The sequence below is a fragment of the Hemiscyllium ocellatum genome, chromosome 1 (assembly GCF_020745735.1).
Source record: "Hemiscyllium ocellatum isolate sHemOce1 chromosome 1, sHemOce1.pat.X.cur, whole genome shotgun sequence".
NCBI classification, from domain to species: domain Eukaryota; kingdom Metazoa; phylum Chordata; class Chondrichthyes; order Orectolobiformes; family Hemiscylliidae; genus Hemiscyllium; species Hemiscyllium ocellatum.
The window spans coordinates 154,838,019-154,853,489 of NC_083401.1; the positions used below are offsets into that span (position 1 = coordinate 154,838,019).

General features: G+C 41.7%; 1 protein-coding gene across 2 annotated transcripts in view; it reads right to left on the reverse strand.

The window, feature by feature from the left end:
• Positions 1-15,471, reverse strand: part of fstl5 (follistatin-like 5) — a 532,169-nt gene that overhangs the window by 203,446 nt on the left and 313,252 nt on the right. For both annotated transcript variants that reach the window (XM_060832827.1, XM_060832822.1), the window contains exon 6: positions 15,140-15,306. In XM_060832827.1, the coding sequence (XP_060688810.1) occupies positions 15,140-15,306 (167 nt within the window). The remainder of the gene's footprint in view (positions 1-15,139; positions 15,307-15,471) is intronic.

Below are 15,471 nucleotides of genomic sequence, written 5' to 3' on the forward strand. Positions count from 1 at the left end.
GTAAGATTACAATTTACACATGCATGTATTTTAAATTAGATTCCTTACAGTGTAGAAACAGGCCCTTTGGCCCAACAAGTCCACACCGACCCTCTGAAGAGTAACCCACCCAGTCCCATCTTCCCTCTGACAAATGCATCTGACTCTATGGGCAATTTAGTGTGGCCAATTCACCTGACCTGCACATCTTTGGACTGTGGGTGGAAACCAGAGCACCCAGAGGAAACCCATGCAGACACAGGGAGAACATGGAAATGCCACACAGACTGTTGCCCGAAGCTGGAATCAAACCTGGGACCCTGGAGCTGTGAGGCAGCAGTGCTAACCACTCAGCCAGCATGCCACCTGAGGTGCATGCATTTATATCATACCAACAGATTTGAATTCTATTTCCTTCCTTTGCTTTCTGTTTATCTTCATAGTTGTGATAAATCTGTGGCTTGTTCAAAAACTCATCAAAATTAAAACATCACTGTTAAATTTGTTCAAAATCCTTGTGCTGACTGCATTCATCATGAGTTGGAATGAAAAGTCCAATGCACCAAGAGTTTGCATTGTTTAGCTATTATAGTTATACATGTGCTGCTCCGTATGATTGAGACATTCAAAATCCTCAATCTGAAACTTTCTACATTTTGTGACCTAAATTCACATAAACTGAACTATTTTAACAATGGCATATATCTACTCGGTCTCATCTGTTATCTCATTCTCTAATAAATGGGGATACAGTACATTACAGTAGTTTGCAGTTGCATTTCTCTGATACAACTGTGTTAATAGTAAGCTTATTGAATAATCCCCACAGCATTGTAAACCCTCACTCCAACCTCCCCATCTATGCATCCCAATTTCCCTGTCCCTGCCACCATTCTGTGATGGGTTAGAAGGCAACCAAAGACCTCTTGAAAGCTCAGTTTGGTAACGTAAAGGACAGGTGATATGAAGCACAGGCTACCTATTAAAGGGTCACTGACATGCAAAATGTTGTGATGCGGAAGTGCTGGTGTTGGACTGAGCTGGACAAGGCCAGAAGTCACATGATATCATGTTATAGTCTAACAAGCTTTTTGAGCACTACTCCTTTGTCAGGTGACTTCACGAAGGAGCAGCGCTCCAAAAGCTTCCAATTTCAAATAAAGCCAGTGGACTATTTTGATTAGGGTCAGGTCAGATTAAGAATTATCCAGTTGCTTTTAAACAACTTCTGTGCAGGAGCTTCCCGTTACAAACCTTTCCAGGAATCCATGAATTGGCAGTGAAGAAAATTATAGAAACCATGCCTTTTTTAAACAGCAGTCAGTTGGCATTTTCTGAGACTTAACTGTGTAGTAGCACAGTCTGTGAAAAGCAAAGTATGTTAGTTAAGTGTGTGTTAGTTATGGTGCCTAGTAGACAGGGTGCAAAGTGAATATGTTACTGCAATTAACAAATATATTGCCACATTAGACAAAATTTCCAATTGGAAGCAAAGTCATAGCAGCTATGACCATCCTTAGAAAAAAGATTCTGACATAGAGTCATAGAGATGTATAGCATGGAAACAGACCCTTCGGTCCAACCCGTCCATGCCGACCAGATATCCCAATCCAATCTAGTCCCAGCACCCAGCACCCAGCCCATATCCCTCCAAACCCTTCCTATTCATGTACCCATCCAAATGCCTCTTAAATGTTGCAATTGTACCAGCCTCCACCACTTCCTTTGGCAGCTCATTCCATACACATACCACCCTCTACGTGAAGAAGTTGCCCCGTAGGTCTCTTTTATATCTTTCCCCTCTCACACTAAACCTATACCCTCTAGTTCTGGACTCCCCAACCCCAGGGAAAAGACTTTGTCTATTTATCTTCTCCATGCTCCTCATGATTTTATAAACCTCTATAAGGTCACCCCTCAGCCTCACTTGTTCCAGGGAAAACAGCCACAGCCTGTTCAGCCTTTCCCTGTAGCTCAAATCCTCCAACCCTGGTAACATTCTTGTAAATCTTTTCTGAACCCTTTCAAGTTTCATAACATCTTTCTGATAGGAAGGAGACTGGAATTGCACGCAATATTCCTTTACAGCAGATATTTGGAAAACAAAATGAAGACCAGCTGGACAACAGAGAATTTGGACAGACAATAGCATCACTTTCTCAGAGAATAGACAGTGATACAGGTCTGTGGATAAGGCAATGACCACCAACAAGATAAGTCATTTTAAGATATAGCAAGTGTGCATCAATTTGTTGAAGAAAAATCTTATGCCTATCATCTTGTACCCATTTAAATACTGTACTCTGTATGAAGTTAATGTTTTCTTTGTGTGTCATACCTTTACGTTTAATGGAGATTTGGGGCATCAATTTAGTTCAGTTGGCTGTTTTGTTGGTTTATAGACTAGTGCGATACCAACAGTGTGGGCTCAACTCCCATCACTGGTTTGGGATTACCATGAAGGACTTTCCTTCTCAACCTCTTCCCTTACTGAGTTCTGGAGACCCTCAGGTTAAATCACCACTTGTTGCTTCTCTCTAATGAGACAGCAGCCCCTATGGTCTAGTAAGACTATGGTGACATAACAATAAATAGAAAATTGATAATAATTGAGGGTGCTGATGAATTATCTTAATTCAGCTTGTTAACAAGTCCAAATGTCCTACATGTCAATACAATTACTTTTGATATTAATAACACTAAATATTAAAAGTGACAGCATAATTTAGGGAAAGGGCTAGAAATCACAAATCCTGGTGCTGCTGCTGGTCCATGGTGACCACAAAGCCCTCCTACCTAACTCAGACACAGTGACCATACCCTACCCTTTCATCTCAGCACACAGGGTCACTGCCTCCAGCCCAGGTAGAGGCTTCCCTTTATTGCCTTGAGCTACAGATGTCGAGCCCTGATGTAGCCTGTACCCGGTATCGCCTAATAAAAAGTCAGCAAGAGCTGAAGATATGGCTTTCAAATACAAAAACATAGCCTTTGAAAATCAGGGAGTATCCCTCAATAAAATCCCATGAAGAGCTCTTGTGAAAAAAAATTATTGTCTTGTACTCTGTTTCAACCAGTGGCCTGTAAATTGAGAACTCAACTCAAAAATGTCACTTTTTATAACATTTATAGACTTTTTAAAGATGTGGAATAAAGTAAAATTAAAGATTAAATTTAGCATTTGATTGGCATTTTGAAGCAAATGATCATACAGAAGAGAAAGATTATACATCAAAGCCAGCAGTAAATTGATTTAATTGGAAGCACACTAGCTTTCAGAGCGATGCTCCTTCATCAGGTGATAGTGGAGGGATCAATCGTAACACAGAATTTATATCAAAAATTTACAGTGTGATGTAACTGAAATTATACATTGAAAAATTGATTGTCTGTTAAGCCTTTTATCTGTTAGAATACAATGATAGTTCCACTTCTTTCATATGTAAATCACAAAACCTTTTTTCTTAAAGTTGCATTCTCGGGTTAGCTGTCAGGTTAACTATCACCGTATTCTAACAGATGAAAGGCTTAACAGACAATCAATTTTTCAATGTATAATTTCAGTTACATCACACTGTAAATTTTTGTTATAAATTCTGTGTGTTAGGATTGAGCCCTCCACTATCACCTGATGAAGGAGCGTCGGTCTGAAAGCTAGTGTGCTTCCAATTAAACCTGTTGGACTATAACCTGGTGTTGTGTGATTTTTAACTTTGTACACCCCAGTCCAACACCAGCATCTCCAAATCACAGCAGTAAATTGTATAGTCTTCCAGGCCAGCTCAGGTGTTTGCCTTAGAATGAAACCATTGTGCCTGATTCCTGGAAAATGTTTTTGCATGATATTTTTGATTTCAATGACTAACAACACATAGATCCAGTGTAATAATTCTGAGCTACTTGAGATAATGGAAAACTATTGCTGATCAATAACAATCTTCAATAAAATAACCACATACATATCGACTCTAGGAAACTGATAAAATTGGTAACTATCATATGATCTTTCCTGTTCAGTCAGGCATTGTACCACAGTGAACTGTTCAACATATTCAAGAATTCTACCATGCTAACATTATAAATGTCTCCTAGAATGTCCTGGGTGTAGAGAGAAGATAAATGTTGAAGGTAATTGAAATAGTGCCATAGAGGCCAGTATCCCATCACCAAGTCACCCTTTACTTGGACTTGAAGAGTCCTTAACACTGATGCAGCTTCGTCGGAGCCAGACCTCAGAGTGAACCGAACCTCTGACACTCCTGTTTATATCTGTTAGCCAGGGCTTCCTGGTTGGACTAGATTAACATCCCCAATGCATATCGTACGAGGTCCACTTGGCTTACCATATTACAATCACCACATCCCTCGCTCTCTGAGTCCAAAGGTTCCTCTAACTCAGCCTCTGATTATGGGTGTCAAGTAACACATAGTAGATTACTTCTTACGCCTCCGAAGAAAATCATTATCCCCTTCGGCCGGAAAGGCATCGAGGTGGCAACATTCACTGTGTCCACCTCAGATTCTGAGGTCATCTTCAATGCTTGACAGAGTGGGTTTCAGAACAGAAAAATGTGTTGCTGGAAAAGCACAGCAGATCAGGCAGCATCAACGGAGCAGGAGAATCAATGTTTCGGGCACAAGCCCTTCTTCAGGAATGGATGGCCTTATGCCTGAAACGTCGATTCTCCTGCTGCTTGGATGCTTCCTAACCTGCTGCGCTTTTCCAGCAACACATTTTTCAGCTCTGATCTCCAGCATCTGCAGTCCTCACTTTCTCCTGGGTTTCAGAACAGCCAGAAAGGCAGTCGAGGAGCCAGGCACATTCTGCTCCTGCAACTATTTGCAAGTTTACAGCTTTCCTTTTGGTCCACTTTTTCAGAACTATCACACCTCCCTCAACTTTGTAAGTCACTTGACCTCACATCAACCATGGCACTTAACCCTGCAACGCCATTCCTGTTGTTCCTACACCAAATTCTGTTTCCTGAAATAAACTATCTGTCTCGTCTCGAGGAGTCTTGTGTCTGGCATTGATATTCCTGATGCTGTTCCACTCTATCGCGCACACACACACACACACACACACACACACACACACACACACACACACACACACACACACACACACAAGATGTGTGGAGTCTTCACCCCCATTAGAAATTCTGCTGGAGCTAATGAGGGTTGGTCCTATAACCAAATAGGATCTGGGACAATTCAGTGAATCTGTAGGCTATTTCTTTAAACTTGGCTTTAAAGTTGGGATTGCTGTTTCTGCCAGACCATTGATGATGGATCGTTTGGAGATGTCCTTGTGTGACGAATACCATCTGACTTTAGGAAATACTCAAATTTCCTGCTGGTAAATGATGGCCCATTGTCTGTGACCAACACTTCCAGGAGTCTGTGTATTGCAAAGGATGTGTGTGGTTTTTCTATTGTCACCCATATGTCTGATGAATTAACTCTATGCCTGTTCAACAAAACTGAACGGGTGCCCACAACGAGTTAGTTCTTTGAACCCATGAAAGGACCTGCATAACTGACGTGTAACTGAGTGCAGGATTTGCCCGTCCATTCGCATGATGGTGGGGGAGCAGCTGGTAGTATGTTCTGTCGTTGTTGGCATTATGGGCACTGCCCACTAACTCAGCTATGTCTGTATCCAATCCCAACCACCAGATCTATCTTCTCACCAACATTTTCATTTTGGAAACTCCTGGATGACCCTAGTGGACATCAGCCAGTATCTGGGGAGGGGGTCCTTTGCTTGGGACAATCTCTCTTGCTCCCCATAACAATATGCTGTCCTCTACTGTGATCTGGACTTTCTGGGTTCAAAAACATTTCAGATCTGGTTGTGACAGCCCTTTGGCATCTCCCATCACCACCAGTTCTTTCAGCTTTGCCAGGATTGGATATTTTTGTGTCCCAAGTCTGATATGATCAGCTCTGATTGGCAGTGCATCCAGAAAATTAAAACCATTACAGACTCTTCCATTGATAGTACACTTGATGGTGTATCTGCCAGTGGGAGGCAACTCAACGGATCTGCATTTGCTACTTAGCCTTCTGGACGATGTTCCAACTTGAAATTATCCACCCTTAGTATTCGAGCCCACTGCTGAATTCAGCCTGAAGCCATGGGTGGCACTGTTTTGTCCTCTTAATGTAGACTTAGCAGGGGTTTGTGGTCCATTATTATCACAAATTTACTTTCAGAAAGTTACTAGTAGAACTTCCTGACTCTGAATACGACTGTTAAACCTTCCTTCTATATTTGGGGGTATTTACACTCAGCATTAGCCAAAGTCCTGGGTGCACAAGCTATTAGATGTTCCTCTCTATTGGGGGACCTATGTCCTAATACTACCCCGGTGCTGTAATGGGAAGGCATCGCATGTCAATACCAGATCTCACTTGGGATCATAATGTGTCAACACCTTAGAGATAGTAGCTGTTGCTTCATTTCCCTGAAGACTATGGCTTGGCTATGCCACCATTTCCAAGGTGGACTCTTTTTTAAAAGTGGATGCTAAAGTGCTGGGATGGAGGCCAGGTTATTTTTAAATTTTCCTTAGTAATTCATCAGCCCAAGGATAGACCTAGGCTCTGGTACACATGTGGGAGCCAGGGCACTTTTGATCACCCCCACTTTATCTTCCAACAGGTGTCACCCAATCTGGTTAACTCTGTAAGCCAAGTAGGTCATTTAGGGTGCCTGAAACACATATTTCTCCATTCTAAGGCACACGTCCTCCTGGGAGAAACATCTAAGGAATATGTCCAAGTTCTCTAAGCGCTGCTTTTTGGTCTTCCTGTCATCTAGACAAATGGTGACCTGGAGTAGACCTTGTAAAATGTTCTCCATCATCTGCTGAAAACTTACACAATATCCTAAATGGTATCTCATATATTGGTACAAGCCCTGAGGGTATTAATTATCGTATGCATCTGAGAATCCTCATCTAACCACAGATATAAGTAGACAATAGACGATAGACAATAGGTGCAGGAGTAGGCCATTCTGCCCTTCAAGCCTGCACCACCATTCATTATGATCATGGCTGATCATCCTTAATCAGTATCCTGTTCCTGCCTTATCTCCATAACCCTTGATTCCACTATCCTTGAGAGCTCTATCCAGCTCTTTCTCAAATGAATCCAGAGACGGGGGCAGAACATTCCACACAGCCACCACTCTCTGGGTGAAGAGGTTTCTCCTCATCTCTGTCCTAAATGGTCTACCCCGTATTTTTAAGCTGTGTCCTCTGGTTTGGCACTCACCCATCAGCGGAAACATGTTTCCTGCCTCCAGAGTGTCCAATCCTTTTTTAATTTATATGACTCAATCAGATCCCTCTCAGTCTTCTAAACTTAAGGGTATACAAGCCCAGTCGCTCCAGTCTTTCAGCGTAAGGTAGTCCCACCATTCCAGGAATTGACCTCGTGAACCTACGCTACACTCCCTCAATAGCCAGCATGTCTTTCCTCAAATTTGGAGACCAGAACTACACACAATATTCCAAGTGTGGTCTCACCAGGCCCTGTACAGCTGCAGAAGAACCTCTTTGCTTCTATATTCAATTCCTCTTGTTATGAAGGCCAGCATGCTATTAGCCTTCTTCACTATCTGCTGTACCTGCATGCTTGCCTTCATTGACTGGTGTACAAGAACACCCAGATCTCTTTGTATTGCCCCTTGACCTAAATTGATTCCATTTAGGTAGTAATCTGCCTTGCTGTTCTTGCCACCAAAGTGGATAACCATACATTTATCCACATTAAACTGCATCTGCCATGCATCTGACCACTCACCTAACCTGTCGAGGTCACCCTGTAATCTCCTAACATCCTCCTCACATTTCACCCTACCACCCAGCTTAGTATCATCAGCAAATTTGCTAATGTTATTACTAATACCATCTTCTATATCATTAACATATATTGTAAAAAGCTGTGGTCCCAGCACTGATCCCTGCGGTACCCCACTGGTCACTGTCTGACATTCCAAAATGGAGCCGTTTATCAGTACTCTTTGTTTCCTGTCAGCCAACCAACTTTCAATCCAAGTTAGTACTTTGCCCCCAATACCATGCACCCTAATTTTGCTCACTAAAGTATGTGTGGCTTGTGCTCAGCTTCAAGAAGGACAGCCCCCTTGCCAACATTGCAAATAAATCTTCCATGCGAGGGACTGGGTGTTTATCCAACCATTAAAAGTGATTTACCATTTGTTTAAAATGCCCACAAAGGTGAAATGACCACATCTGGCTTCACAGTTGCAACAACTGGTGCTGCCCATTCTGCAAACTGAGATAGTGTAATGATTCATTCACTTTCCAGTGTTCTGATTTCTGCCTCTACTTAGAACACAGAACATTGAATAGTGCAGCACAGAACAGTCCCTTCGGCCCTTGATGTTGGGCCGGCCTTTTATCCTACTCCAAGATCAGACTAACCTACATACCCTTCATTGTACTATCTTCAATGTGCCTACCAAGAGTTGCATAAATATCCCTAATGTCTTTGACTCTACTACCACTGCTGGCAGTGCATTCCACGCACCCACCACTCTCTGTGACATCTCCCCTAAACCTTCCTCCAATTACCTTAAAATTATACCCCTCACGATAGACATTTCTACCCTGGGAAAAATTCTCCGGCTATCTACTCTATTTATGCCTGTCAACATCTTGTACACACCTATCAAGTCACCTCTCATCCTTTTTCACTCCAGTGAGAAAAGCCCTAACTCCCTCAACCTTTCTTCATAAGACATGCCCTCCAGTCCAGGCAGCATCCTGGTAAACCACCTATGCACCCTCTCTAAAGCTTCCACATCTTTCCTATCATGAGGCGACCAGAATTGAACACAATATTCCAAGTGTGGTCTAACCAGGGTTCTATAGAGCTGTAACATAACCTCGTGGCTCTTAAACTCAACCCTCCGTTAATGAAAGCCAACACATGATATACCTTAACAACCCTATCAACCTGGGTGGCTACTTTGAGGGATCTATGGACATGGACCCCAAAATCCCTCTGTTCCTCCACACTGCCAAGAATCCTGCCTTTAATCCTTTATTCTGCATTCAAATTTGACCTTCCAAAGTGAACGACTTCACACCTTTCCAGGTCAAACTCCATCTGCTGCTTATCAGTTCAGTTCTGCATCCCGTCAATGTCCCATTGTGACCTGCAACAGCCCTCCACACTATCCACAACTCCACCAACCTTCATCTCATCAGCAAACTTACTAACCAACTCTTCCAATTCCTCAACCAAGTCACTTACAAAAATCACAAAGTGCAGAGATCCCAGAATCTATCCCTGTGGACCATCAATGCTCACTGAACTCCAGGCTGAATACCTTCCATCTACCACCACCCACTGTCTTCTATGGACCAGCCAATTCTGTGTCCAGACAGACAGATTTCCCTATATCCCATGCCTTTTTATTTTCTGAATGAGGAAACCATGGAGAATCTTATCAAACGCCTTCTAAGATCCATGCACACCACATCCACTGCTTTGTCACATCCTCAAAGAATTCAATAAGGTCTATGAGGCATGACCTGCCCCTCACAAAACCATGCTGACTATCTCGAATCAAACTATGGCTTTCCAAGTAATCATAAATCCTGTCTCTCAGAATCCTCTCCAATAAATTGTGCACCACTGACTTGTGCACATAAGGCAAATAGCACTGACCGGGTCTTGCAGAATTGTGAAATTGCGCCCTCGTCAACATGTAAGTTGGCCTTCGCTCCTTGATAGTGCCTCAACCTTCCTGAAAAACCTCCAGGTATTTAATTAGGACCTCAATCAGGCACCCATTTTCTAATTAAAAAATGTTGAACCAATCTGAGTGAATCTTTCTCAACCAATTTTGCTCCATTAAGCTTGGTCCTGAGTCTTTTATTACACTCAGTGGTGACTGACCCAATTGTTTATTAGAAATCAGAATACAAATTGCACACTCAACCTTTGGGAAGTCATGGTGGCTCAGTGGTTAGCACTGCTGCCTCACAGTACCAGGGATCCCAGTTCAATTCCAATCTTGGGCAACAGTCTGTGTGGAGTTTGCATATTCTCCCTGTGTCTGCAAAGTTTCCTCTCACAGTCTAAAGATGTGCAAGTTTGGTGATTGGCCATTGCAAGTTGCCCACAGTTTCCAGAAATGTGTGGGTTAGCCATGGGGAATTCTGGGTAGGATGTTCTTTAGAGAGTCGGTTGGACTTATTGGGCCAAATGGCCTGCTTCCACACTATAGGGATTTTATTTTTAAAAAACTGTAAAGTTCCCTGGTGTAAGTGCTCAGGTTACCTGAGGTCTTTCGCAAACCTAAGGGTTGGAGTCCAGAGTGAATTTTGTGAAAAACTGGCTCTGCAATCACTGAAATGACCATGCTGGTATCGACCTCCATTATATACCAGGTGACTCTATAAAATCAGATGTTTATTTTGATTGGTTCTGATTTGGATGTTGCTAATCAATTTAATTGTTCCAAATCAGACGTAGGTAGACTTTCTAGGGCATGCATTCCCTTGGATACCAGTGTATGAGTTCTCATATCAATTTAGGTCTTGTTGCACTCTTTTGCTGTCTCAAATCCACAAACTAGCATTACCTACAAGCAGTCCAGTTCCTGAAGGAAGTCTTAACCATTTGGTCAAGGTTTGGCTTTATTTTGGGGTTTTACTCTAGGCTGACCTAGAGTCCCTCTGTTCAGGATATTCCTGAGTGAGGCAATGCAATTTCCTGCTCTCAAGTGATGTTTCCCAAGCTCAGTTAGACAGGGTGTTCACCTCCATCAGAATACCCTTCAATTCATGTGCTCTCACTTTTTCCAGCTATCCTGCCAGTTTGAAGAACAGTTGAGCTTCAGCTAGTAGGTGCTTTTGCAATGGTTACATCATAAATCCCATGTACCAAAGAGTCTCTCAGCATACCATTAAGGGTTAAACCAAAGTCACCTGCTTCTGCCAGTCATCCTAACCTAATCAAAAATCCTGAGACAGATTACTCTGGTTCTACAATTGCCGAATAAAACCGATAGCATCTCAGGATTAGAGGAGGCTTGAGGTCGTAATGTTCCTTAACTATGTCTTTCAACTCTTGATAGACTCCCGTGTCTGGTGCCTCAAAGAAAGTTAGACTCCTTATAACCAAAAATGCTGCAGAACCACGGGCTGCCAGCAGAATTACTTGCTGTTTTTCATCCGCCCCAATGTCATTCCCTCAGAAAAAGTAACACATTTTTTTCATATGCTGAGCTCAGTCTTCATTGACAGGAATGAACGGCATGATGCCAGAAATCCTTGTTCCAACTCAAAGATGACAGTTGTGAGTGAATTTCTTCAGTTGCGTACTTTTCTCTCATCGCCACTGACATAACTCCGCAGTGGCCTATATCCAGTCACCCTTTATTTACATGTGGAGAGTCCTTGACACTGATCCAGCTCCCTCAGAGCTAGCTTTCAGAGTGAGCAGAACCTCGGACACTCCTGTTTATATCTGTCAGCCAGGACTCCTTGATTGCACTGGATTAACAATCCCAATCAAAGAACTAATTTTCTGTGATGTCCACCTTGCTGACCTCGTTACAATCACTACTGACATGATACCATTTTCTATAATGTCCAAACAATTCAAGATGGCTTCTCTGCAGTTTGCAAAAACTGTCTGCCTGGCTAGAGACCAGAAACTCTGATTCTGTCAGGTGTGAATACTTGGGTTATAGAGATTGCTGGCAGTGTCTGTGGGAAATATTCTCTCCTAACATCTCTTCTTTCTTTTAGAATCATACAGCACCTTGGTATATCATTTGATACATAGTGCTTGTCCCAGTTCATTGAAAGTGTGATACAATTATATCTGATGGCTAGCACTCTTTCTCTAGTGTTGTAAGTGTGCCTTTTTCAAATAATTATCTACTTCCCTTTTGAAGGTTATGACAATCTTTTTCCACTACCCTGAGGCAATTCTGCTGTTCCAATTTTCTCAGGCTGTTAGAGGCCCTGTTGTTCACTGACATCAATGTAATTGCTCCTTTTTGGCTTGTACGTTCTCAATATATGGCTTCATTTATTTCTAAAATACCATTTCTCATTTCTGCTGTAAGTAATTCAGAAGTTATTAAAATCACATGTTCAAAATATTTTCTACCTTGGCAATGCAGACCAGCACCTCCTCTTAGCTATGTAGCAGCCCAAATCCCCATACAGATAAAATGCACAATGTTGCAACACCTTCCTCTTTTACCTCCTTTCCCATCTTCCTTGATCCTATATCCTGGAATATTGAACCGCTGATCCTGTCCCTCTCCTCTCCTTGTCTCAGTGACAGCAATGACACCATACCCCAATGTTTTAATATCTGCCCTCAACTCATCTCTCTTGTTTGTCAGATTATTCATATTAAAATAAATACCATTCAGCCTTGCCAACTGTGCCTTAAAAGCCTATAATTTTCATGGTTTCCTGACTCATTTGCTGTCTCTTTTCATTTTGTCCATTCATCTCCCCTTGCTGGCCCTTATCTCAGGATCCCATGCCACCTGCCAAGTTAGTTCAAACCCTCCCCAACTGCATTAATGAACCTCCCCACAGAGCTGCTGGTCTCATTCCAGTCAGGTGCAACCCAATTGTCCACTGTGCACAGAAATGGTCCCTGTGTCCCAGAAATCTAAAGTTATCCCTCCCTCCTGCACCATCGCCCATTCATATGCACTAAACTTGTATTTGTACACTCACTGGCATGTGACATCGGAGTAGTACAGAGATTACTAGCTTTAGGGTGGTGTTTTTTAATCTACTTCTGAGCTCCATAAATTCTGCTTGCAGTACCCTATTCCTCTTTCTAACTGTATTGTTGGTACCAATGTGTACCACTGCGATCTCCATAGGTCTTTCCTCAGAGATAAAATACAATGTGTGAGTATGCATCTTCTACTCACATAGAACAGAAGCCCAAATTTGAATAAGTGCAACTTCTAGAACATACTGATTACGTTAAATTGGTTTCAGTATTATTTACTAACTATTGCTCATTAGTACTGTTACATCTAATGTTGGCCACTATGTGCTGAGGATGATCAATGATGGGCTGGTTCAGCATTGTTCGCACACTGACCACCATAGACATTCAAGGTCATGTGCTGTTCAGTATAATCTGCCAGTCATTGGGACATACAACTTGGCATCACACTGGCACAGCACTTATATGTGAGCTGTGTAAAATTTTCATTTGGCTTGGCAACACTGTTAATGGGGTAAACACTCCACTGATGTGTTTACTACAAACTAGCAGTGTGAGGCGACCAGTCTTTGGGGCACCCTTCTCTTCCAGGACAATCAGGGGTAGACAGGACACTTTTGAGAGGCAAAAATTGTTGCTTTAGGCTCTTCCAGAAGTTTGCATGATATACAGTAAACAATGATTTCATCAAAGTAGCTGCTATTGTGCGAAATAGTTCTGTATGTATGCGATCTTAGCATTCAGCTTAGACAGTGAACAGATGGGTGGGGTTCTAGTTGCAAGTTTGCTGATAAGGCTGATCAGAGTGTGACACTGTCAGAATACTAACACATATACTGACCATTCAACATAAACTTATAGTATATCATAGCAGAAAGAAGCAGATTTTTTAACTGGCTGATTGAGGAAAAGGAGCTTCATTGACTGCTGTATTTTACAGGTCTATTTAAGTTCAAGATGGAGGTCATAAAGGTACACAGTGAAATATACCTTCAATATATCTATGGATTCGAATTTGGAAAATACGTCATTTAGTATGCAAGGGATATGAAGGGGCCTACCCATTTTGGCATACATGATTTGATGAATTGGAATCCAAGTGCATGCATTGTTAAGTTCACATTTTTGATGATACAGATTCAGAAAGTAGATGATTCTATGGTACAATGATCGAGTGCATGTAAGTGGTATATTAGTGAACAGCAATGTTGAAAGAGAACACAGACAAAGTATTGATACTGATACTTAGGTCTTACACTATCTTTGCAATAGAAGTGAAACTCCTTGATTAAACTGGTAGCAGCAGCTTGCTCAACCATTTGGCCAAATCATGTTGTGCAAAACTAGTTACAGATAAAATAGGGCTTTGTGACTTGGGCAGCCCGTACATGGGTGGCTGCAGTGAACCGTGAAGAAGCTTCTTACCATGTACACCTCAAGCAGGCCAGCACCTCCAAAAATATCACTGCAAAATGCTCTGAGTTTGGATATGTGTAGTGGTTAGTCCTTTCAATATGAGCTTGGACTATTCAATGATGACAGTGTGCACAATGCTGATGTAGATTTGTTTGCCGGTATGACTACTTCGCTTTATTTGTCAGGCTTGCAGATACGTATGACAGAGTTGGCCTGAATTTCATGCAGTGCTACTAGACATTTGTGTTGCATATGTAAACCTGCCAGATTCCACGATATGCATGCATTGCATTTGCTTTCAGGGCTTCAGCATCCTTGTTAAACTGTGAAGTATCTGGTAGCAAAGGAATTTGCACACAGCAGTTACTTATTCTCATTTAATGGAGAATGTGAACACGCAAAGATAGAAACCATGTGCAAGAATAGAATCGCTTTCAGGCATTGTATGTGAGAGTAACAAACAATCATGATTTGAGATAGAAAGAGCACCCAGTGACATATTAGGACACAAAATGCTGAATGTCATTCACATGAGTAAAATTATTTTACCTTAGTATTTTTTTGATAAATATTTTACATCAGATAAAATAATTACTTGTGTAAAACAGGAAAACAGAAGAAACTTTCACAAGTTCAAAGTCTTTTTCCCAATTTCTATTGTAATAGAAAATATCTGCTCTGTAATGAAATTGCTAAACATAGATACAAAGAGAAATTTTATATATTATTTTATGTAACTTTCATTTTTAAAGAACAGTATTCACAGCTAGAGGCCTGACTTGCCAGTAACCCAGGTCAGAAAATCATCCTGCATTGGATGTAAACCTATGGGGCATGTGCCAGAAACATACATTTTTAAAACTGACCCAACATCATGCTAAACAAATTTCTTTCATGAGGTGATTGAAAGGACATTATAAATTTCAATGGGAACTCAGTGTTTGCAAAGCAGAGAGGCATTATCTTAGGCAAATTTATTACTTACGCTTATATCTTCCAGATCCAAATGGTTGAGAATAATGTTGTTGCGTTTCCAAATGATTGGAGGCCTTAGGATCCCCTGAATGGAACATGTTAGGACTGCACTTTGTCCTGCTGTTGCTGAGGTGATGCTCACTTTCTGTCCTTCTGCCAGTTTCAGTTGAATCACCTCTGGAAGAGTGACAATGTTTTTTAGGGTAAGTAATATCGCCTGGCCAAATCATCAAAACTTTCTATCGTTTTTGGCTAGGTTATATTGCTAGCACAATATACTGGTATTTGCTGCACTCTGAATGATTAAACTGTACTGGAAATACATGTTGAAGTTAATGTCTT